The following is a 26,413-nucleotide window of genomic DNA, read 5'->3' on the forward strand; positions in this document are numbered from 1 at the left end:
AACACTTTTGTTTATATAAAAACTAATTCTATCTAAGTGATATATAAATATAACATTATATCATAATATTTAATTTGTGTTTGTATTATTAATTTAAGTAAAGATTACATGTAAAATTTAATATTTGATGGTTAAATTGTTTATGAAACGATTATATTGTTTGTGGGATGATTGTATTGTTTGTATTGAATTTTTAATTTATATACTCATTAGATTATATAATATGACATATCTTTTAAAACCCGCGGGTAGAGCCAGATATTCGCAAGTTGACCGTGAATAAAATTCTCAATCCGTGGATAAGTTAAGATTGAGTTTTAATAATAAATTCAATCCGTGAATAAAATTAAAGTTGGATTCAAACCTACTATACTCTACTCATCGTCACCCTACCATCAAGGATGACAAAGTACCTTCACTTTGACACCAAAATACATGACAGACAAACCTTCATTTATGTTCCCAAATTAGGCAAGTAAAGGCGTCATTCCCTATAAAGCCATTAAATTATAATTGGACACTAAATGGAGTATTTTAGACACCAATGCTAAAGTTAGTGAAGCACACGGTCCATGAGACTATCTAATAGAAAAATAACAACGTAACCAAGTGCATTAAATATTTTTCGAATTCTAGTACCAAAGTAGCATGTTATGTTACCAAGTTTTCTAACAACATATCGTACATAGAAATTATGTCTAGATACATTGGTTTGGTTTAAGGGTTTTTCATTGTACCAATTACCAAATTTAAAATGGACAATTAATCAAATACCAAAACATGCATTAGAAGAGGTACTTGGCCTTGTAGATCTAAGTCAAATTATCTAAATAGTATATCTGATTTGGTTGGGGGAGAAAAGGATGAAATTTTTCTCAAGTAAGCCTTCTATTAACTTTATACATCAAACTCATCTATGAAAATTTCTCCCCAAACCAAACATGCTATAAGGTTTGAAAGTAAAAGCCAGATTGTATAGTAGGTACATATGGCCCCATATGTTATGTATATACATATAGCAAGAAATGGAACACATCAAAATGGCAGATCAAGATAGATCACACTCACATTTGGACATTTGATTGAGCATTAGGAATATATGAATATGTTGAATACATGTTATGGCTAACACCATTCTCTTGTGTTTGTGTAGAAGCAATATTGTTGTGTGTCTGCATGGATGGCTGATAAGCATAGTACTGATTTCCCATGCCAATTTGTTGATCACCTGATACTGGCACTTGCATTGGCCAAGACCTGAGAGAAAACAGCACATTTCAACGTCAACAAAAATTAATTTCGACATATATACCCTTTGTGCATGTGTGCACGTGTATCTGTGAAGCTCATAGCAGAGTATACTTATTCAACAAACAATTATAGTTCTTCTTTTAGTTGAATTCAGGCTTTAACAATGATATGAAGCAATTCTTTCTCCCCTAAACATCATTGCTTCAGTCACTGAACCATCTCCTTGTTGAAGTTAAGAAAATAAATAAAAATCCCTAACAACAATGGTTGCTGAAACAAATAAAACAAGAATATCCAAAAAGGGTTTGAAAAGTACCCTTGATATGAGGCAGAGGCAACTGCTTGAGAAATGTAAGGATAATAATATGATGATGAAGGATTCGACTGCATCATGACATTTGCATGGTCTGTGTTCACCGCAGAAGAACTGAAATCAGACTGATATGTCTGTTGAGGATAACCGCTGTTCATATTCACCGCGGTCAAATATGGATCAGCAGTTTGGGGGGTTGGGACATTCTGTTGTGCATAGCGAGGGTCCCACATCACTTGAGTAGCATGACCATTGCCTGCATTCGCCGCTTGGGAATGAAAATCAGGAGGCGGCTGTGGGTTACTGTAATGCAGATATTGAGGACCTTGGGCCGAATAAGCCTGACTACTACCCATAGTCATGGCAGACGAATGAAATTCAGGGTGTGGATGCTGGATATTATGATATACATGTTGAGGATCTTGCCAAGACTGAGCATAACCATTGCTGCTATTCACCTGGGATGAATTTAATTCAGCTTTCGCAGGCTGAATATTCGGATGTGTATATTGATGATCTGGAAGTGGTGAAATAGAGCCACTACCAATGCCAGTGGCATATGTACCCTCCAAAGGGAGCGAACTCGTTGGAGGCAAAATCTGATTCACTAAAGCTTGGCACGGCACAGACTCTGCTGCAACTGAGTTTGGCACTGTACTAATGACAGGACAGGAATAACTTGTAGGCTGCTTGACTTCATTTACATGTTCATGGTTCAACTGCCTTGGTACTTGATTATGTTTATGTGAAATCTTAGACATTATTGTCTCCTCAAGAGAGGACCTCGATATAACAGCATTATTTGCTGGAGGATGAGAAGATGTCTCCAAAACAGGATGCATCGGTGGAGTTGAAAATCCGGGTAATGGCCGAAACAATGATAATAGACTTCTTACCTGAGACAATAATAAAAAATTCTATTCCAACTAACAAAAAAAAAAAAGTGTAATGAAAATGAATTTGCTAGATATCATAACGAAACTTACTTGTGTAATATTGAGTTCAGGATTAAATTTTCTGGAATCATTCTGGTAATTATCTTTGATGGCATGTTTAAAGACATTCTCAGGCAAGGGTATACAGTCCGTGTCAATTTTGAAACTCACCTGAATAAAATTAAAACATGAGTTGTGAATTTATTATAGTTGTGAATCAAAACAGGATGCATTTATAGTTTGTGGTGCTTTCAATGTCATTATTCAGTTTCAAGTACAGGAGTCATTAGAGGAATCAACATATATAAATCCTTATCACTTCTTAATTCTGAAGTTAAAAGAAAATAAGAATAATAAATGATAACAAGAGGGATTATTTCCAAATGCAGAAGAAAAGCAACCTGCCAGAACCAAATCAAATCACTCCATATGATCAAACCAAGAACATGGTTCCTCACTTGAATTCTTGCCACTAACTCGAATATAGACCTTGAATAAATGTGCTAAAATGGATGCCACAAACAGATAGGTGATGCTACAAACACCATTCCAATGAACCACAAAACAAGCCAGAGGATGCTATTAGTGGTTAAAGATTTTGTGAGTTGAGATTTCGAAGGCAAAAAGGAAGGAACAAAAGGATTTACAGAGTAACATAGACTTACTCTTCGAATCATTTCCTTCCTTTCGATCCAAAATCTTAACTCACGTAGACTCCCTTAGAAGTCTTTCTATAACAGATTTCAATTCTCTAAAGTGAGCAAGTGTAAAGTGAGAAAGTATGGGATTAACGATTAACCACTCTTGGATCATTAAGTTGTTAATATCAATGATCTGGAAGGTCACCTGAGCAGGGAATTTCTGACCGAAAGCTAATGGTTGTATCCTCAACCTCCCACTTGAGGTGGCTGTATATGTTCCATAGAGAAGCTTCAGATTAGTGTCAAACAGAAAGAGGTAAGCACCAGGTTTTATCTTCTCTACAACTTCCTTTCTCCCCACAGGAAGACCAAAAACTCGAAACCGGTAACACTCCGGCTTTGTCGTTTGATTGCACATGAAGATAAAGCCAGCAAGGTTATTTTCCTGACTATTCATGCCCTCTGTTTTTTCTTCCATTGTATCACTGCATAGATCAGTAGCAGATTCAGAGTTTCAGAAAATGAGAATCAAAATCACTATGCAATGTCAGTAATGAATCTGCTGCAAAGTCTAAAATTACAGTAAAAAAAAAAATGCAAATATGAAGAAATTGAATACCCTGCAGTGTTTGTTCAATAATTGTTTTTGTTTCTCCAATCTTACCAATGCCACAACTTCAATAAATGTTCAATAATTTCACCATCCTTTCCAAATTACAACTATATGAAGCTTATTAAAAGAAAACAATCCATTAAAAGTTCACCCAATGTGAAGTTTCTTTCTTCAGTCAAAATCTCATTTGATGTGTATAGTACCAAAAAGCGGGGTAATAATATGGTATTGAACCCTAATATCCATATTTCAGAAACAGTTATTCCATCAAACTCCAAATGAAATAAATAATCATAGAGGTACAGGAACTAATCACATAGCTAAGAAGTAACAGAACTTAAAAGGGCAGAATCAAGTACGCAATTGCATTGAATAACAGATAACAGCTCGCAGAATTTTTTTTTTTTTTTGAATTTGTTAAATATGGGAAATTGTAATTTTGTTTGGGGTTTTTTACGTAATAGAAGAAAACAATAATATTAATAAGAATGATAACAAGAGAAGTGAAGGAAGAAAAGAAAGAGGGAAGGGGGTTGATTGTTACATACATGGAGTGTGTGTAACGGACAAAGAGTAGTTGCTTGCTTTGCTTGTCTTCAGTTTCAAGAATCACTCCCTCCTGAGTAGGAGGAGCCTTTCGTTCTCAACAAGTCAAGATGTAGTGAAGTGACGTGGTTCTTATTTATTTTATTTTTTTTTAATTGTTCCGCGCACGCTTCGCACTCACACACACGTTTAAAGATTCTATTCACTGCTTGGTCATTGCTATGGGCCTATGGCACCTTATATTGCCACTGTCCAGGTACTCCTGCACACGTCCTTCTTATGCTGCGTTTGGTAGTGTCTTTGAGATACTTGAGGTATATAAATTTTGTAACGTGTTTGTTAATAATGTATAGAATACATAGGTATAAATTAAATATCAATTTTATTTTTTTAATATATTTTATTATTGTCACAATCAGTCAGAGATAAAAATTAATAATTTCAAAAATAATTAGAAAATAAAAAAAAATCAAATTTTGTGTCTTATACATCGTGTTTTCGTATTTCAATGTTAAAGAAATCAGTAAATCACCGATAGACATAAACCACCGTGTTTAATATCCATGTCTCAACAAACGAACAAAGGCTTAAATTAACAAACAAACTAACCATCAAGGGACATTCACATACCTAACAAACTAACCATCAACGGACATTCACAATTTCACATACCACACGACGTCATTTCAAATTTTTTTTTGAGAGTATTCGGGGACACATTATAGAGTGAATGACGTTCCTAACAAAAAAATTCAGTGTTCTCTGAAAATTTTTAAATTTGAATTAAATAAAAAAACTAAAATTTTATTTAATAAAGAATACAACATTTGTTTTTATATGAGCTTACATTATATATATATATATATATATATATATATATATCAAGTAGTTTTAGATAATCGTAAAGAAATTAATATTCTATTAATATTAAAATATAAATTATTTTTTTAATATTTTTAACATTTTTTATTATCAAAAATATTTAAGATAAATTTTTGTTTTAATAAATAATAATATATTTTATTTCTAAAACGAACATTTTTTATATTTTATTAAGACATTTAGACACAAAAGACGTACGACAAGTATAAAAAATGCTCACGTATTCAACTATCCATTCCATTAAACAATAGCCTTACCCATTTCGATTTTTCACCATAATAGTTAATTAATTATGGGGGAAAAGTTTAAGAACATATTCTATTTCAGACATATACATTCACTTCTCAAGTATTAAATGAGGTTTTCTTTTTTAAGTTGAAGTTTCTATTTTTTTGGTCAAAAGATTTTGAGGCTTCTAACCATATTAAGTAATTTTGACAGTGTATCCAACCAACAGGTGTCAAATCCAACATCCGAGCATCCCTTTCCAACCAAAACTTCCCTAGTATTTGTCAAAGCTATGTTCCAAAACAAGTTCCTACCCCTCTTCACTCTTTGCAACCCTTAAACTTTCCAAGGTTGCACAAGTTAATGTTCTTCCCTCAGAAATTACAAGTAAAACGAGAATTCAGCATCCATCACCAACAAAAAGTGGCAACAGAAACACTCAACTTTCGTGGGGGCAGGGCGTATGTATAGTCTTATAGAGATGTTCTTTGTACCTATGAAATTTTGTGCAATCCAATGTTGAGATCCGAAGATATGGAAATGAGAACAGGCATTGACTGAAGCCATGTTGCTTTGAAGACGCGCTTCTGATGAGCTCTTATCGACTGTGAAGGCTTGTGAGCATTGTACCTGATGTCGAATATGTGGATAACAGGATCTACTGAACCAGATGATATGTATAGTCCATCAGGAGACCAAGCTTGATTTATCAGAGCCGATTGAGAATCGCTACTTTCTTGCTTCCATCCGAAAGCATGAAGTTCTGTCTGCCTCAGTCGAATATCATATAACCTAAGCTGCTTCTCATGAGTCCTAAAAGAAAGAAAATGTACTTAATATACCAAGTGAACTTGGAAGTAACAAGAGAGTACTCTGAATTCAATGAAGAAAATAATAACCACCAAAACTACAAGCCACATTTTGGAAATAGGGATATCAGAGCTTCAACCTATTTGTTTCCAATTATTCCTTGAAAAAAAAAAAAACAAGGGGGCAGCCTGGAGGATTTGGAAAATGTTGCACCCAAAGGATGTAATGTAGGCATCCTAACCTACTAATTAAATCAGTTAACAAAATATATGAAGTAAAAAGAACTGATCTTTTTGCCAAAATGATGCGAGACAAACGCACCTTTGGCCAGGACTTCTTATTAACAAACAAGATGGGAAAACTATTTCATCTGGTTTTTAAGGTTTTGAACCTAATAGTATATTACTAATTCCAAATGAACATGCTTTGATATATATTTCCCATAAACCAAGTATCCAACATGTAACTTGAGACATGTTACGAAGGCAAACATAACACAGCAAAAACTTGAGAAAACCAAAGTGGATATGACTTACCCTGTTTGAACCATGAATAAATTGAAGTCACATGGATTGGGTAGGACACTCATGCATTTAGTATCGACTTGATGCCTGTAATCTGCTCTACCAGCACGAACATCAAACCCGAATATTCTCTTGTCGGCACCAGCAGACAACACAATCTGTTTATGATGTAGACCAGCAACACCCATGACAGCAGAAGAATGAAGATTCCTGTGCAATGCTTTTGGCTTCCATTTCTCGCCATCTTGTTCGCTCCAAAGCACAACAGCATGGTCACTTCCGCCAGTTAGGAAACATGTATCTTCCCAGGGAGGAAAAACAATGCCATTGATAATACCCTTAACATGCGGCTTGTCCTCTAAGTATCTTACTCGATCTCCCTGTGATTTCATACAAATTTTGCATATATCTGCAATCAACAATACAAGAACCCCAGTAGAAAACTTTTTAACTTTTACGCCAGGATATTTGGTCTCACGAGCCTTACCCCACGACCTTTATTCAGATTCATAACTGATACTTGAGAGTCTCCCCCATCGGCGCTGTATACTGCAAATAGCCTGTTTCCATCTGGGTGCCAGGCTAAATCTTCCGGCCATCTCCGCTGCTTTGAGGATGAACAATCAGTAGAGCTAAGTCGGGAGGCTGATGATCTACAAAAGTCAAGACGTAGAAAGAGAACATGTTATAGATAACAAGACCAACTTTTGAAATAGTTTTAAGTTATAATATTCTATAATCAACCACTCCTTTTCATCCTCTTTGAAACTTCCAATAGGCCCTTTGGTTAGTTCTATTTATATTCATATTCACATTTCACCAAAACAACAACAGCAATAAGAGTACTGCATGAAAGGAAGATTGTGATTAACCAAGAAACTGTAGTCTGTGCATGGTATCTCTTGAAGTATCAAACACAAAACAAGATGAAAGTAGAACTGTATAAAATTAATGAAATTTAATAAAACAAAAGAACAAAGCAAGATTCAAAAGCAGTAGAACTAGCACACAATCCATATCACCTATTTACTTTCCAATATTAATTCGAATGTAATAACATTGCTACTCAAAACCTTGAAATACCCTAGCTGGGCATTATTAAGGAAGCAAAAAAAATTATATTTAAAAAAAAATAAAAAATGTATTACCTTCCAGCATTCACTGATAAAAAACATTTGAGAAAGATTGTACATTTAATAGTGAATGTCTTATTATAGCAAATGATCAAAGAGTCAAGAGCCAAACGTTAGACATGTCATGATATTAAAAGTGAGATTCACAAAGTCCAATTGCTTGCAAATCCATAAAGGAGATCTGTACATTTAAGTTCATATCTCGCATATCAGACATTTTGATGCCATCATTGGACCAGTATGTAAGACATAATAGGAAAACTATAAAATTTTCAAAAAATATTAAGGAATTTAACAACAAAGATAAAGATGAAGGGTATACCCCCTAGCCTGAATTTGCCACAAGTTGAGCCCTCCATCCAAAGCACTGCAAGCATTCCACAAAAGTAGCAAGAATAAGCCTCAGAAGATAGATAAATCTTGTATAATAATAATAATGATGATGATGATAATAATAATAAACCTAGCCACTATATATTTTTTATCACTTTAGTTCTAGCAACTTGAATCTTAGAAAATGGTTCCAACAAAAGACGCGGAAAGAAAATGTACTCAAGAATAAAGGTAATACTCCAAAAGCCTCATCGTGCATCCTATCATATGCAAGTTTAAAGAAACTTAAAATCACGACCTTAGATGGCAATCAAATGTCTCACACATGTAGACTTTTTACATTCTTCAATATGGCCAAAAAGCTGAGAGAAGTTTCTTTGGTATCAACTGGTAAGATTTTACAATAGAGTTGTCGTGGCCAAAAGCTGGGAGAAGTTTATTTTTTTGGAGGAAAAAAAGAAGGTAGTTCTAACATACTAAAAGGAAAGATTTATAGAAAAGAAATGCATATATTACCTGGTCACGAAAAGATTATCATTTACAGGACAATAAGCAAGACTCCGCAATTTCCTCTTGTGTTGACTTGAGATATGGTTGCTTGTATGACAATATACCAACTTTGCTGAAGAACTTTTGCGTATTAAAGGAATCAATTCCTTGTGTTCTTTTTGCTCTGAAAAGCAAAACGAAATCTTGTGAAATTAAAGTTACACTTGAAATGGAGAGGACAGCAATATCTAACATGAAATTCAGATAGAAGCACATAACCATTGATATCATCCATGGACTAGCCAAATCCACATAAAATGAAGTCCGTGCTAGAGATGAATGTCTTACCAAACTTCCTTTTGGTCCCTCTGTCCTTGTCTTCAGTACTCTTCTTCTCAGAAGAAGGTCTTTGGGATATTTCAGATTTTACTCTAGAACCAGAACTGTGAACTGATGGACTTGCTTCAGAACCAGAAGTTACGGCAGCTTTTGTAGAAGATCTTGGCGGTGTAGGTTGCGAAGTTTTTGGTTGCACGGCAGGAATAAGAAGTTCTGGTTTGGATTGATGGTGTTTTTTGGGAGAATCTTCATTTCTATCTGTTGGACTGCTTGATCTACGTTCTACCTTCACAGTTTTAATTCCATTGTCTAAGGAACTTCTAGATGACACGGCATTATTAGTTTGACCTCGAAGGCGAGCCAATTTTGTCTCGGAATCTTGCAGCCTTTTTTCTGCTTCCTCAAGCTGCACCAAAACATACATTCAGCAAATAATTCTGGGAGGATATTCAAAAAAAAAAAAAAAGTTTGTGCAGAATACAGATGATAATGTTTCACGATATCAAAATTAGAAGACAAAAGGTTATCACTTGAAATATTGACAACATGGATAGCATTACTCCAAACCTAAGAACAATTTATTCATAAATAAATTTGTCAAAATTCATAGAAGATTCCATCACAGAATACAGTTTAAACAAGAGCCAAACCACACTACAGCCTTCAAAACATGACACAAAACACATTTGCAGTGTATTCATACTGAAGTCAGAACCAACCAGAGTGAACCAACTTGTATGCATGCATATGAAAATGTTACCGAAACAAGAGCGCATTTCAAAGAATAAAAGAGAAAACCAAATGTTGAATACTATCAACAGAAAATTCAAAATAAGTTGTCACAGGATTACAATGACCACATGTCAACCTATTAACTAGAAACAAAACTACATGCTTCAGCAGTTAAAGTGAGTTTTGTAGGAGAGTAAAAATACAAGTGGAGAATCAAAATAATCTTAGGAATTTCATAATTGCTGCATTAGGGTTACAAAAACTTCTCTTTTTTCCTTCCTTTCATTAAGAAGCTTATGGAACCCAAAAAAATATAAAGAATTTACAATTTTTCCATAAAGAAAGAAATGCATTATGGTTGCCAACAAAAAGCAGAACCAGCCATATAGCAGAGTGAAATGAACTTCATGCAAGTAAAGACTAAAGTATATCAAAAGTATCTATGTTTCTACCTTCAGGAACCAAAAAAAGGGCACACAACAAACCACGATTTTCTCGACTTTTATACCAACAAAACAAAGAAAATAAAGCAACAAATCAAATAGGTTCTTTATAACTGTGAAAACATGAATCCAAAGTTATTCTAACTTTACATCAATTCTGCTACAAAAGAAACAAACACTCGTATATAATGAACAAGCTCCTTTTTTTCCCTCCTAGCTCAAATACTGTTAATCATTCGAAACAGTTCAATATCATAAATAAATAAATAAACAAATCGAAATGTGGAAGCATAATAACGGAAAAATGAGAGGTTAAAAAGAAAAAAATAAAAACCTGCGATTTGTAATAGGAGAGGCGGTGACGGAGGTTTTTGACTTCGCGAGTACGGTGTTCGATGAGAGCTACCAATGCCTCCTCTTGCTCCTCCTTGGTAGTGGTTCCGCCGGCGCCGTTAACGCCGTTATCTTCGCCGTTATCCATTTTCGGAGATTACTACGATGCTATTTCTCTGAGAAGAGAAGAAGAGAAGGTAACAGTACTAACATTTCTAAGAGCAAGAAAAATGTTACCTAATTATTAATATTAATCAATAATCAATACTTATTTGTGTATTATTATTACATTAATTAATTAATTATTAATAAATAAAAATATAGATAATTGAAGTCGGCGAGCTGTTTTTTCCAAAAAAAAAACTCAGTATTATATATATATATATATATATAGAGAGAGAGAGAGAGAGAGATAAATCCATTAACTATGTATTGATGAAGATGAGGATGGTGATAACTTTTTTTTTTCTCTATCAATGAAAAAAAAATCATATATGTCAAATATGTTTTTATATGTCATCTCATCTAATTATATATTATTGGCTAATTCAAGTTTTTTATTATGTAATAGTTATTTTAAAAACATATAAAAAATAATATTTAATTAATTAAAAACATTTATAGTTTTAGTATAGTTTCATTTGTATAATCTTTATCATGCATTTTCATCTAAATTCTCAAGTTTGATCAGCAAAAGAAAACCTGATATCTTATATGCTTATAGTCCATTTGGAGTTGAAATATTTTCACCAATCATGTTTAAAATTATGTTAAAATATAATTTTAATTATATAAAATGAGTTATAAAAAAAAGTATTTTGCAAAGAGTAGTGCTAAGGAGCCAATAGTCTAAATGTACAATGTGTATAATGGACTAAATCTTTGGTATCACTTATACTAAAAACTAATTTTGGGTTTACCAAGGTTCGAACTCTTGACCTTCTAGATCTGGAATTCTAATACCATGTCCTAAAACCACTCATCCCAAAAATATAACATGATAGGACAATGTAACACTAATAATCATATCTCTAATACTTTTTAAACCTTCATTGTACACATTGTACGCTTAGCTTAGGTCATTGGTTTCCTATACTTTCTCTTTTGCAAAAGAAGAAAAACCATAATTTGTTCTCATCACCAAATCGAACACGCAAAGCAGATTTTATTCCAAACATATTACCACACTTCCATTTTTTCTGTCAGCAAAATTAGGGAGTAGTTCGATTGGATCAAATCTATTAGATCATTTACTATACATAAATCAAAATAAATAATTTCAATACAAAAATAATTATAAAACATAGTTGTGCTATTTTATTTATCACATACTATATTTGGCAAAATGGAATTAAAGTTTGTCAAGGAAACAAATATAGAGCATTCCAAAATAAGACCATAATAAAGTGAATCACAGAAAAAGATTGTAAAACCATGTAACTTTTCACATTCAGCATATGGATGCAAAAAAAAGGAAGAAAACTTTTGCACCGAAATAGTAAGTTACTTACAAATATAAACTTGCTACCTTTTCATGGGATTGGTAGATATTCATTAATAAATAATTAATTAATGAGTAAACCCTAAAATCTAATTTGAAGTAATAGCGTTGAGAGTTAGATTATAATAAAATAAGAGGTTATGGTCAAAATAGTTTCCAAAATTCAACGGGTAGTTTGTCTTTCCTTTTGTTCTTTCTTTTGTTTTTATGTCACCAAAAAAACATTAAATTTTATAAATATCCAAATAAATTTCTCAATTTCACCGGCGCGAGTCTTCGTTGATTAGGGATTTACATGTAAATTGAACCTAGATCAATTTGGAGAATAAAAAGTTGAGTGGTTAAATTCCTATGAAGTACAAAATAAAAAGTTGAGTGGTTAAATTCCTATGAAGCACAGATACTACGTTAAATTGTCGTGGTCGCATAGACTCATTCGACACGCAGTGTTCAACTATGTCTTAATAAAAGATTTTTTTTTAAACACACTTATATATATCTAAATACTAGGTCAGTATGTCCAACATTATTTTTAATATGTATTCTTAAAATAAATTTAAAAATAATATATTATTATTTATTAAATAAAATTATTTAAATATTTTACATAATTAAAATAAAATATTAAAAATAGCAAAAATAAATTAATTTATATTTTAATATAAATAAAAGATAAAAATATTATAATTTATCTATAAAATACTATCTATATACATATTTCTATATCTTATAAAATAATTTTAAAATTCCTTATGCAGCCAAGATAAATTGCCATACATCTTACTAACAGTGGACCACATAAGGATCCATAAGTCCATTACCCATACAGAAAATGTTGTGTCATTATCATCTTAGAATATAAACAAATCCTAATATAATTGATCACATGGCAAAAGAAATGAGTGGCTTAGAGCTCAGTTGTACTCAAACAATGATTAAATGACAGAGTTGTATGAAAATAAAATCTTGTTTTATTCATCCTAGCAATCATTCCACTTGAAAATAAAAAATAAAAAAAAATTGTTACCAAAATAGAAAGTTTAATTGCTATATGCTAAATAGTGTAAAAGAATTAATGACATTTTTGTATTTGAAAAAATATTTCAATATGACAACACTTACTCAAATCTCAAATGTAGGAAACCTTTTATACACTAAAGTGCCTCAAAGTAAAAATCATATTTGAATAAATATAATATGGTATGGTTATGAAAACCTACATGAGTATAAGCATCATATTAGGTAGTGTTTCTACCCATTTCATGCCAGGAATTCAGAAATACCAATCAACATAAGCAAAAATCTGAACAAAACTAGTACCATAGAAGTAAATGTTCAAATTAAAGCCTTTCCTTCAACAATAACATTCTATATAGACATTAAAAAAAGTTAAAAAAGACAAAGTCCCTTTAGGACACCAATGCCCAGGGATACAACAACATAAACCAAAAATACAAATATAAACAAGATAATCTTGAGAACAAAACATCCTTGAAGAGTTTGAGACTCACAATGATGTATGTGAACCAATCTCAAAGGGAACTTCAAATTGTCATGTCCATTCAAAGCTAGCCAAAATTTAAAGCTTTTCGGTTAAGCCATACTCTCTAAAGTTGTCCAGTGTAGCATGACGACGCCATGCAAGGAAAACATAAAGATAACACTAAATATCAGCAACTTCATTCTGGTTATGTACCTCGGTCCTCGGCCTCCAAAAACTCCTGCAAAGGCTCCTCTATAAGCCAAAATTGTGAGCCCACCTGTCCTAACGGCTCCAACTCCATGTCGACTGATCAAAAAAGAGAATGTCAATATACATACTTGGGTTGGCATGAAATACAGCATAGTACTGTTAGTGCCTGAGGCTACTATGGTCAGGTTTTCGATGAACTCAAGGATGACTCTACTCCATTAGCAGATTCATCCCCGCCGGCTGCAGCTGAAGAACTCCCTTGGTTGCGATTCTCATCGTTAGCACTCGTACGAGATTTTCCTGGCCTTGTTCGAATATTGTTTCCCAAGGGGAAAGGCTCCTGTACACAGTTCATTAAGTATCAGCTAATGAAAATTTGAATCAACATTCGACTGGTATATCACTATATCAGTTCCTTGGTAAATTATAGACTAAAGGACAAGCTAATTTACCGGATCACCAGCATTTGGGCCATCCGTGTGGAAGAGAATGGGGCGACAACGTTTATCTTCATTCATTAGACTTGAATTCTGGAAATGAGCAATCAGAGCAGCTTTTCCTTGAATTCGGGCATATGCAAGTACAGCTACTTTCTCACTGTTAAACTTCTCCCATTTTTTCCCATTAAAAGCCTGCAAAACAGTTTCAATATTAGCTTCATCAGTTTATGCACAAGCAAACATATTAACTAAATCATATTGCATACAAGACATTATTTCATACTCCATGAAGTAAATTCTTTGTGCTCCATGGAGTAAATAAGGATTTCTCATTGCGTACGTAAATAACTTGAATTACTATAACATAAGAACAATCAAAGAACCTGATGGAACTGAATAATTTGACCAGGGTCAATCATGTTGATGAATGCATAGCCAACATTACATTTGTTCTGCAACCATGAATAGAATCGAGTTAGACACAGTTATGATTGTTTAAGATAAGGAAAGAACAAACAAACTCCAAATATATGCTTGCCTTAAAGTCAATTGGCAAATACAGAAAATCATAAGTTCCCCGACATTGCTCATCGATGGCAGCAAGAAGCATCTTTGAAGTATACCTGCCAAAATAATAAAACATCTAAAAAGATCAACAAAAATTTGCATGATTTACTCCATGTAAAATCTGTTGGGAAAAACTGATTGATTAAATACAAAAAGGGAATGTAAAAACGTGTGATTCCATCTGTAACGGAAAATGAGTCAAAATGCAAAAGCTAAGAATTAACAATCAAATGCTATAGTCAATACCATTAACTGTAAAATGTGTACTTAAATAAAATGTCAAGAAGCTAGGAAGACAAATGGCATACTTGTTTGGAATATTTTTTATCATAAGTGTGGTTCGGTTATCTTCCCCGCGCAATATGCGGCCTAGATCAAGCTCATATTGCTTTTTATCAGCACTGTTAGTATTTGCTTCACTTCTACGATGATAGAGGCTTCTCATCCGTTCATTGGCCGAATCAAACTTCAGCATTGAATTCATGGGAAGTCTCCCTGGGAAAAAATGTGACAACTTAGGAGATCCCTGCCCAGCACTGGATGACAGTTCTGTACTGTTCCCACCCACATGAGAAAACATGTTGCGAGAAGACAAGTCCGGAGGATGCATCTGCCAAGAACCATGAAAACCTGTACTTCCTAAAGATCCCATTCGAAAACTAGAAGCTTCAGGAGACTCTCCCAAGTAAGAAGGCTGTCTTTCCCAGGGTGAGGCAGTAACGACCGGTGCTGATCCGACATGATGGTCTATCTGTGATGATCTCAGCACATGAGGTGGTGTTCTAGGAAAGCCGGGCATCTGCGGAACACCAGGAGCACCAGTACCATTAATAAAGGATGGTGGTGTTTTATGCCAAAGCATGGCATTTGATGGAGGTTGCTGATGCAAGTTGGAGTTGTTCCACATATGATAAAGTCCCTGAGGCGGGCGGCTCCCGTTTCCTGAAACTATTGAATCCACATCAGAAATCTCTTCATGCTACAACCACTCAGCATATACCACTTGCATGCTGATAGAAAAGCCAAATTCAAGACAACTATTCGATCCGGAATGCTTAGTCTCAGATAGACAAGGACAAGTCTAAATTTCAACAAACATTAAATAATTTGACTTTTGAAGGACAGCCTTGGAGCAACGGTTGAGTTGTCTCCGTGTGATCTCAAGGTCACGCGTTCAAGCCATGGAAACAGCCACTAATGTAGTTATCAGGTGTTAGGTTGTGTACATTACACCCCTTGGGTGCAGCCCTTCCCCGGAACCTGCGTTAATGTGGGATGCTTGTGCACCGGACTGCCTTTTTTTTAATTAGATAATTTGACTTTTGTGTATAAGTTAAAATTTCAGTTATTTAAAAATATTATGAAAATATTGACAACAGTATGCATCATCATAAAAATTGCAAGGATGCAGTTTGAGGAAAACAGTAGTAGAATGAACAATGCACTTACCTACTGCATTAAATTCGGCTAGGTTGCCAGGTGAGCCAATCCCCTGAATATGCCTGCTGTCTGACAATTCTGTCGATCCAGTTCCAATACTGGCAGCAACATTGCTGATGGGGTTTGAAAAGTTGTAGGGACTACCACTAGCTAAACCATCATGAAACTCAGGTAAAGAATGAGGATGGAACCTTGTAATAGATCCCAGTTTCATTGCATCAACAACATTTGCAGACTCGTAAACTCCGGATACTTTTCCACCAGAAGCCCCTCTTGCCATCTTTGGTATGCTAGAACCCACAGGATATAAAGCATTATCAACAAAACCATTCAGAGGTATCCTTTTTGCAGATTGAAACCCCTGATTATATCCACTCTCCAAGCTGCCACCAGATATGGCTGCTCCAGAAGATGTTGCTGTAAATTACATATGTAGTGAGACCAAGAACATCTCAACTTCATAAGGGTGAAAATAAGCCAAAGCAGACAAAATCATACCGTTCTGTCTTAATAAGTTATCACTAAGATTATGAACAAAATCTGGTTCTTCTTGTCCCTTTTGAGACTGCTGCATTAGACTACAAAAGCAAGGTTTCCAGAATTGTTAAAAAGGAAAGAGATAATATTTTCCCATCATGGTGATTAAAGACTTAATCACTAAAGAAGACAAAAAATACTATCAAATGGAGCAAAGTTAAATATGCAGATCCAAAATAAAGATTCCGTCTAGAGATCATTAATTACAAATGGACACATAAAAAGCAGAAGAAAAAGTTTTAAAATATTCTATAACAAGAAGAAAATAAATTAAAACTAAAAGTAGAAGGGAGAGCCAATACATAGCAATTCTAGGATGGCCAGGTTCAAGCTTGATCTGCTTCCCAGGAATGCAGATCCTGTTCGAAGCACCAAGAGAAGCTTCTGCAGCTCGCACATCATAGAACTCGATGAATTTCACATGATTCACTTCAGGAGATTCATATATCTGCAATTACACAATAATTATCAATGCCAAAATCATCCTTGTTAAGACACATGAAGCAAAAAGGGTGAAAGCCCACAATAAAAACTTACTTCTTTAATTTCTCCATATAATGCGAAAATATGCTTAAGTTCCTCATTTGAAACAGATGAATCAAGACCAGATATCATCACACCACCATGACCAATATCCTTTTCTGGAGCATTGCCCTAACATGCCATCAAATAAAGATAAAACCATAAGCAAAGCAAAAGAACTTGGAATACAAAGTAACTGACAAGGGAAGAATATAGCAGTAACTACCTTTGGAATTGAATAATGTATATCAAGCTTTCGAGATCTCAACGACTTATGTTGGAGTGCTTTCATTGCATTTTGTGCTGCCCTTATATCATAATAAGAAATCATGACAAAACCGCGAGGCTTGCAAGCGGTATACATGGTTCGGATATCTCCATATTGCTGCCAGAAAAAAATAGTCCATTAAAACTTTATGATTAGTGGTATGATACTTAAAGAAATTCTGAGACAGCATCTACCAGCATAAGAAAATAAATGTTTCACCTCGAAGAGAGTCTTCAGCTCAGAGTCATCTACATTGCTATTAATGTTTCTAACAAAAAGTGTCCTAGAAGATTGGTCACCAAGAGGAATTTTTCCTTTGGAACCTCCGAAATAACCAAGATCTCCTTCTAAGCCGCTGGCTCTTTTTCCTGAAACTAGATGTTCATCTCCTTCTAACTCCATGCCTCCCCCACTGCTAAACAAATCAAAATCTTCGAAATCATCATTTGCTTTGGCATGAACATTGGATCCTAACTCATCAGCAACACCAGAAAACAGGTCATCCTCATCAGGAAGAAGATTCCCAATAGTGTCAGCCTCAATTTCTTGAAGAGATTTATATGGTTCTTCCTCAGGAAGGGAACCAACGGAAACAGACTGATCCCGGAAAACATCATTCCCCATTAATCTCACTGCACCAAGAAACACATATAAAGAGGCCCATGAGGATATCAACTCAACTCATATAAAACCAAAATGAATAGAAAACTTTTCTTAGTTTGCATCTCAAGTTCTAGTAAGATAAAAGGGCATCAGTACTAATTCCTTTACCATGCTGCATTAACCATTATACAAGCATGCAAATATCTTAGCATGGATAAAAAGATTCTTACACTTTTGAGTAAACATATCAGACAATGAACTTGAGAATAGACTGCTTTCACGAGAGGCAGCATTGGCAACAATCTTGTTCCCAATGAAACCATACGAGCTAGATGTCGGCTGCATACGCACATCAGTCCATGATCTTGGATGATAGTTAAGTAACTCCTTGGAATCCTTCAGCACATCTGCAATGCCTTCTTTACCACCGAATCGTGTGCTTCCTGTGCCTTCGGAAGATAAACCAGTCTGCGACATCGGCAAGCCTGTTTTTGCATTCATTCCACGGGGTGATGAAGCATTCAAAATGCTGCCAGGTGATGCTGTGATCTCACTCTTTCCTGAAAATTTCATCAACTTTAGTTTATATTGAAACAACCTATATTTATTTGTTTGGAAGATGAGCTGGTTGTTTACACAACACATAAATCAACACTCAACAAACAAATGCATGTAGAGATGGATATTACATTATTTGCCTTAAAAATTAGCATAAAAAATAACAATGAAATCTTAAGAGTAAACATACCAAAAACGCATACATGAGCTTCAATATAACAAATTGAAACATCTATATAAAGATATCATAATTAATAATCATAGTTTTGCAACAATTAAAGCGTTTAAAGGATGGCATCATAAATTATACATGCATTACGAAGCATTAATAAAGGTTGCAGCAATTAGGTTTTCCCAACAAACTGAAACAATAGTATCAATTGTAAGCTAGAGTCAAATATTCAATAAACATACTTGCAACATTGGAAAGTTATCATTGTCTTATCCAGTAATTCATAGCAAACGAAAGACAGATATAGGTTAGACAAGCATACTAGCATTCAACAACAAGTGAAAGATATACTAGTTTTAGAGTATAGAGCAATTACTTGTGTTAAGGATATTTCACAACTACATTTATAATCATGTATTCCAAATGCAACAAAACAATTATAAGAATTTGAAACAGAAAGTGAGAGAAATGTTACTTTTTAGTTTTTAAGTCCCAAAAGGGAGTTTCAATCAAAACCCCAATGGCATCATCTAAGGCATAAGATTCTAAACCCAAATACAAAACTGTTCATGCAACCTCTACGTACAAAAAATTAGTTAGTAGATACTCAGGGCAACAACGATAGAATTTAACTACACGAAACAGAACAATAACTTGTGTAGGACTATTAACAAATGATGAGTTGATAGGACCTAACCTTGCGGGTATCGCTCGTGAATAGATTTTTGCTTCCGTAATCCAGGATTCTTCTGCTCATACAAAATTCCACACACTTTTAGAAAAACCAACAATAGTTCAAAAGGGCAATATCATCAAGATCAGACATAATTTTATCAACCTTTTGGAAACTAGTGCCAAAGTTCTTAAATTTATATGATAAAATTTAAGAACACCAAAGTGAGAGAGTGAGGATAATCCTCACCTCTGGAGGAAAGGAGATGTCGTCGTAAAAGTGAGACAAGGTCGAAACGCCCCTCTGGTTCATTACTTCAAAAGGCATCCTTCAGCTGAGAATCCAGAAAATCCACAATCTCACTTACTAGCCCCTATCATCTGCTAGAAAATTTAAGGTCATTTGCTATACACAAAGGAAATGACATATAACAATGAATATACAAAACCAATCCACATAGAAAAATCTAACCCCATTTCAAACCCACTAAAAAAATACCATCCATCATAACTCTAAGAACAAAACCAACCCCAAAACTGAAGAATCAAAGAAAGATAACAAAAAGGGGACTACTTTAAACTCTTTTAGAGGTGCTACATGAATTGCAGCTTAAAAAGGGAAAATCAAAGATATCAAACCAGAAACAGTAGCATCTACCACTGAACAGTACCAGAAGGAACAACAGCAAAGGATGAATAATATATTAGAAGAAAAAAACTATCAGAAACATCGTTGCTCACCTACCAACAACCTAACACAGCCTAGAAATTCGGCTGCAAAAAAGATAAAAATTTATGAAAAATGGACAAAATCATCCACCAGAATTGAAAAAAAAAAAAGCGCTAGGAGTGAAAAGAATTTACATGAAAAATAAAATAAAAAAGACCCGAAAGAAACGCAGATCAAGACCGAGGGGTAAGAAATTCAATTTTTTTCAACAACAGTCTAATCTAACAGATCAAAAAGAAGAACACAAAGGAGGTTCTCATCTGAGCAAGAAATCATATCCACTGGCACCAAAGACAAGGATAATTCAAAAAAATTCAAAATCTATTCGGACTTAAACGAACAGATACCAGTTTCAACGAAAATTCTCACCTTTGATAAAAATTTTCAACACAAACACCAAACCCCAAGAAAACAACTTTTTTTTTTATCTCTTCCTTCAAGCTCAGGAAAATGGAATTGAATCTTTGGAGAGGGTCCTAGAAGCTTATATAGAGCAAGAGATCTCTGTAGAAACCCTCTTCGCTTTTGTTGTTTACTGCATTGCCTCGGTGTACACCCCTTCACCGCCCGAAAAAGCGGGGTCAAGATGAAGGAAGTAACGTAAACATTAACACCAAAAATTGTTCGTTTCTGCCGAACGAATTCTGAAATATTTTCTTTCCTATGTAATAATAACAACACCAAGCGAAAACAAGGAAAATGGAAAAAGTGATGTAATCCAAAATTCGAAGCTCGAATCGGAAAAAATGGAGATTCCGGCAACCGCGGAGCGGAATTCCGGCGAGATTTTGCACTCGCCGGTTGCCCTCTCTGGTTTTTTGGGGAAAAAATAATAAAAATTTGTTCTCAAACAACGCAACAATACAGAGTTTGAGTCTTTCTGACAGAGAAAGAGAGAGAAGAAAAGGGTGTTAGTTGGCTTTAAAAATATTGAATTAAAATTAAATTAAACAAAGACAAAAATCTTTGAAACTATATATTAGGAAGAGAAAAACTAGCAACAGGATATATAGGATGGTGTTTTAGATTTTCTGTAATAGTAATTATAATTATCGATATTTTAATTTTATTGAATTGATGTTATAAAAAACTTATCTTGCAGAAATAATTATGTAAAAGAAAGAATAAGTATAATTAAATGATTATATAAAAGAATTTATATATTAATGTATTAAAATTAATTTTTTTTAATTATTAGTCAATTATTATAATTGTTAAGAATTTAATATGATTTATGATGCAATAAAAAAATTATATAAACAAACAATCAACTTTATCTAGATATTTTTTGGTCTATGATTAAATTATTTGTGTCGAATATAATAACTAATCTTGTATCAGTTTGTAAGCACTTTTTTTTTACTAAATATAAAATTAAGACTCGAATTTATAATTTTTAGATGAATATGAAAAGACTATGTTATTTGAGTTATAATTCGTTGACAATTTATAAATACTTTAACCAACAGGTCATTATATTTTTTGAAATACATTTAAATTATTTATGTTAGAATACAATAATTAATTTTGTATATAACAAGATGAGAATCAATCTTATATTTTATTAATTTTACTAGGTAACTTAGAAGGATTCTGCTAACTCCTACTAATTTTTATTGGATGGGATTTCAGAGCTTATATAACAAAAAATATGTTTAATTATTTATGGTAAACCTAATTCATCCTCAATTATCACTAGTAAACATAATTAACTCCCAATCTCATCCTCTAACTCCGATGACTATTCTTTTCCGATCATCTTCCTCCATCTTTGGACGCGTTTCCATCGCCGGCGTCAACAATGGTCAATGACGCCTATGATTTCATCGGCGAGCAACCACTAATCTTCAAAAGTGTATCTGAATGTTGTTATTGCTGTACAAGACACCTCATGTACAAGACACATGTATAAGAAGACACTTTCTGTATAAGACACATTCGCAAAAGACACCTTTGTTTAAAAGACACATTCACAAAAGACACCTCCATTAGAAGACACGTGTATAAAAAGACACTTCCTAAAATCATATGCATAAAATGACACATCCATTAGAAGAACATTCATAACCCACATCAATGGATGATGCATTAGTTCCTTCTTCTCCAAACTTACGTTCTATCGACGAAGTCGTCTGAAAATGCGGGATTTTTGTTCGCGACTTCGGGACGACGTTGAGAGATACACGTTCGATGGCAATCAGGTAATGGAACACACGAGTTTTTGCGATAACAAGTTTCACCGTCACGAAATGGCGACGCAGCAGTTATTGCGGCTGGAACGGCAGTGCACCGCAGCGGCCCCGAATCGGCACCTAGTGAGGAAGATGATCGCAACCCACACAATAAAAGCTTCTGTCGGAGTAAAACAGCCGCGCACCAAAGAGCCAATGACATGGTGGTTGTGCAGCTGTGACGGGAGCACGCTGCAGCGGCAGCGAAGCGGTGCTGTTGGTGAGAAAGGATATGTTGCGATGATAAGAGGAAAACAGATGCTGATCACAGTGACATTGTGAGCGGTTACTCAACACAATCCTTATTATTCAAATTTCTCATTAATGTCATTATTTGAAATTTAAATTTATTAAAATAATTTAAAAGTATTAATTATTAATTGAGTTGTCAAAAATTGACAGATTAACTCTTGATACCCAATACTGTTTCATATTTTATTAGCAATTTTGCTATATATTTAAGTATTTTTATAATCAATTCTAATTAAGTTAGTTCAAAGTTAGCAAAAATCGTTTCATTAATGAGAACGTGTCGACATACTCCAATTTCCAGGAATGATATCGCGCATTTTTTCTTTCGCGTTCTTTCTTTTTCTTTGTGTTTTTCCTCCTTTTTGTTCTTTGCATATTTTTTGCTCTACACGTAGTTGCCGTATTTTTTCTCTTTCTCTTTTTAGTAATTTTGCAATATCATGTATTTATTCCTTTTCTTTATTTGATTTTTTTTCTTCTTACGATGATGATGAGAGGAAAGAGGGAGAGAAGGATAATGATACTACATAGAGACACCAAACTCAAGCCTACGACAAGAATCACACTGAAACTAAATTAAAATAACACTGAAATTTTAAAATAATGACATCAGAAAAAATTGAACTCAAAACAAGCACAAAAACATAAATCACACTGAATCTAACTCATAATAACTCCGAAATTTGAAAATAATGACACCAGAAAACTCATCAACATGGTTTAAATTTCATAAGAAATCCTACAACTAAATAGAGACTCTAAATCCAAACCTATGATAAGAATCACACTAAATTTAAATCAAAATAACATCAAAATTTTAAAATGGTGACACCAGAAAAAACTAAACTCAAACCAAGCATAGAAATATAAATTACAATGAATTTAACTCATAATAACACCGAGACCTAAAAACGATGACACCAAAAAACTCACTTAAATTACATAAGAAATACTACAATTATATAGAGATTTCAAATCCAAATTTATGACAAGAATTTACAATAATGATGAGGATGATGATGGGGAAGAAGAAAAAAAAAGAGAGAAAAAATTAAATGAAAAGAAAGAAAGAAGAAGAGGAGAAGATGACAATGATGGTAGTGGTGATGGTAGTAACAACAACGACAATAATAATAACGAATGAAAAATATGAATAAAAAAAATAGAAGAAGGAGAAGAAGAAAAAACAGCATTGACAACAGTGTAAAGAAAAAGAAAAAATAATGCGCATAAAATAAAAAACGGTTATATAATTTAATTGAAGTTAATTGAATAAATTACTTAATTATAAAACTTTCTTTTCTTGTTAGAATGATACTAATATCTGAGTAAACATATTTGATAAAATAAGTCTCTAACCAAACAAAATAAAATAAAAAGTAAAGTGGGAAGTGTTAGGTAAATAATAACTATTTTGAATAACATGAATAACTATCAATCAAATAAAAATAAATTATACTCTAATTTAATGTTATTAATTAAATTTAAGATTAATTAACTCTTTTAACTTTATTTATTCACATTATTCACATATTATTCAAAAATATTATTAGTTACCTATACTTTTCCAAAATAAAAATACTCCAACACACATTTCCCTTTTTTCTCTCTTTTTCTTCTAGTCTTCGTGTTGCTATTTATAAGAATTTATGTGCTTTGTTTTATAATTTTGTTGCTTTGTAAAAAAAATGCGCATCCCTTATAAAAAAAAATTTTTTCCAAAAGAAAATTCTATTACTTAAAAACAAAAAAAGATCATTTTTGAAAACTTGATTCCAACTTGGTTATAAAAATACTGATTCACCCGATTACTAATTTTTAACATATTTTTCAAATTTAATATTTTTTTACTACTTTTTAACATATTCCTCGAATTTAATATGACCAATATAATTAAATATTTGTATTATAAATTTAGATAAAAGTATCCTAAACACATTCTTCTTTCTCTTTCTCTTTCTCTTTTCTTTTCTTTTCTTTTTCATGTTATGTGCTACTTATAAAAAAATACATTTTGTTTTAAAAATTTTGGAATTTTTCAAAAGAATTATGTTTTTTTATAAAAAAAACTTTTATGATTTTTCTAAAGAAATTCGTTTGTTATTTAAAAAAAGAACTTTTTTAAAAACACTGTTTCACCCAGTCTCTTGTTTTATAAAATATTTATATAATTTTTTAAAAAAATAGAATAAAAATTATATTCAATTTTTTAAGTTATATTTTTGAAAAATATAATTATAAATCTTTTTAATTTATATTTATACACTGATAATAAGTCATTAAATTAACTCTTATTTATTAGTGTATGTTATATATATATATATATATATATATATATATATATATATATATATATATATATATATATATATATATATTAATTCACATAATTTTTAACTAAATAATCAACTACTAAGATAATTAAATATAATTAAATTTATCATATATAATAGAATAACAAAATTTGTTTACAGTACTACAATAATTTAAAAAAACATAACGAATGGGTAACTAATGCTTATGTAGATGTACCATAATATCCATATTTTGCCTAGTATTGATTTTAAGATAATAACAAACAAATTTTGTTCGATTCCTTTATTATGGAAATAAAATTAAGTTAATTTAATTTCATTGACTATATTGAATATTTATTTGGCGAAATTGTAATTTTTGTTAGATTTTCTCTTAAATATCTAAAACTAATTATATACTCAAAAGAAATTTGTCTAAAATTTTCAACACAAACATTAAATGCTCTCTTGTTCTCATTTTTTTTCCAATTAAAAAATATATTGCTGAATCTTGGAGAAAATCCTAAAAGGGATATATAAAACAATAGATCTCCTCAAATATCATCTTCAATTCCTTCACAAATATTATTATTTATTCACAAATTTATTAATTATTATTTATTTACAAATCTTGATAGGATAAATCTTGCCCAAAGACTATATACCAATGAAACAAGTATTAAAAAGTGATTCATTTATAAAACTTCAACACATTCATTATGTTCTATAGATTGCTTCTAACCAATAGATAAACAGGGTTTAATCATGATAAATTAAATTTTAGTTGGTAAAAGTTTGGATAAGATTTTTTTTTACCAAAATATAATGATATATAATACTTTAATTACAAAGAGAAGATAAATATTAAAAAAATCTCTCGTAAGTGCATATAATGTAGTCTTTAAAATTTTTATTAATGATAATATTAAAAATAATTTTAGAGAATCTTGTGTTATTTTATTACATCTTGTGATTCTTCATTAAAATTTAAAGATGAATATTCTTATTTTTATCAATTATTTAGACCGGTTATTTAGGCGATCTTTTATAAAAAAATGTAGAATTATTTTTTTGTGCTTTGTAAATTTTACAAAAATTGTGGGTAAAATATTATGTATGATTGAAATGGTTATATATTTTAGTCTTATTTGTATGATCTTGGTATTATGTTGGTTTTGTTATGCACTATAAAATTTATTATTCTAGTGATTGAATTTTAGAATTTTATTGTATAGAATAATGTAATAATATTATCCAAAAAAATATACTAAATTTCATAATTTGGTAATGAATTATATCATCGTAAATTGTAATACTTTGTTCATATATATATATATATATATATATATATATATATATATATAAAACTTAAAAATATAAATACAACT

The 26,413-nt window shown here is 32.4% G+C and overlaps 3 protein-coding genes across 9 annotated transcripts; all 3 read right to left on the reverse strand.

Annotated features, from left to right (window-relative positions):
- Positions 1-762: 762 nt before the first annotated feature.
- On the reverse strand, positions 763-4,589 carry LOC112708097 (uncharacterized). Of its 4 annotated transcripts, none has more exons than XM_025760230.3 (5): positions 4,302-4,589; positions 3,346-3,625; positions 2,551-2,670; positions 1,568-2,460; positions 763-1,257 (listed from the first exon to the last, which is right to left on the reverse strand). In XM_025760230.3, the coding sequence occupies exons 2-5, from the start codon at positions 3,616-3,618 to the stop codon at positions 1,065-1,067; spliced, it is 1,479 nt and encodes a 492-aa protein (XP_025616015.1). In that variant the 5' UTR covers positions 3,619-3,625; positions 4,302-4,589; the 3' UTR covers positions 763-1,064. The 4 variants fall into 4 exon arrangements, with proteins under 4 accessions (XP_025616015.1, XP_025616016.1, XP_025616017.1 ...); XM_025760231.3 differs by having other exon boundaries at positions 3,760-4,345; XM_025760232.3 differs by lacking the exon at positions 4,302-4,589 and adding an exon at positions 4,113-4,293.
- A 941-nt stretch (positions 4,590-5,530) lies between these two features.
- Positions 5,531-11,050, reverse strand: LOC112708098 (uncharacterized). Its single transcript, XM_025760233.2, has 7 exons — positions 10,547-11,050; positions 9,047-9,443; positions 8,726-8,882; positions 8,199-8,243; positions 7,231-7,396; positions 6,756-7,123; positions 5,531-6,222 (listed from the first exon to the last, which is right to left on the reverse strand). The coding sequence occupies exons 1-7, from the start codon at positions 10,691-10,693 to the stop codon at positions 5,904-5,906; spliced, it is 1,599 nt and encodes a 532-aa protein (XP_025616018.1). The 5' UTR covers positions 10,694-11,050; the 3' UTR covers positions 5,531-5,903.
- Positions 11,051-13,350: 2,300 nt separating this feature from the next.
- Positions 13,351-21,249, reverse strand: LOC112708099 (protein MEI2-like 4). 4 transcript variants are annotated; one of them, XM_025760234.3, is made up of 15 exons: positions 20,618-21,249; positions 19,769-19,899; positions 19,544-19,595; positions 18,347-18,676; positions 17,733-18,145; positions 17,472-17,630; positions 17,261-17,377; positions 17,026-17,171; positions 16,685-16,764; positions 16,196-16,603; positions 15,055-15,694; positions 14,718-14,802; positions 14,563-14,631; positions 14,192-14,371; positions 13,351-14,079 (listed from the first exon to the last, which is right to left on the reverse strand). In XM_025760234.3, exons 2-15 carry the CDS (start codon positions 19,844-19,846, stop codon positions 13,921-13,923), a joined length of 2,916 nt encoding a protein of 971 aa, XP_025616019.1. In that variant the 5' UTR covers positions 19,847-19,899; positions 20,618-21,249; the 3' UTR covers positions 13,351-13,920. The 4 variants fall into 4 exon arrangements, with proteins under 4 accessions (XP_025616019.1, XP_025616020.1, XP_025616021.1 ...); XM_025760235.3 differs by having other exon boundaries at positions 15,055-15,688; positions 20,618-21,229; XM_025760236.3 differs by having other exon boundaries at positions 19,685-19,899; positions 20,618-21,229.
- Positions 21,250-26,413: the final 5,164 nt, after the last annotated feature.

This window comes from Arachis hypogaea, chromosome 8 (genome assembly GCF_003086295.3).
Source record: "Arachis hypogaea cultivar Tifrunner chromosome 8, arahy.Tifrunner.gnm2.J5K5, whole genome shotgun sequence".
Lineage (NCBI taxonomy): Eukaryota > Viridiplantae > Streptophyta > Magnoliopsida > Fabales > Fabaceae > Arachis > Arachis hypogaea.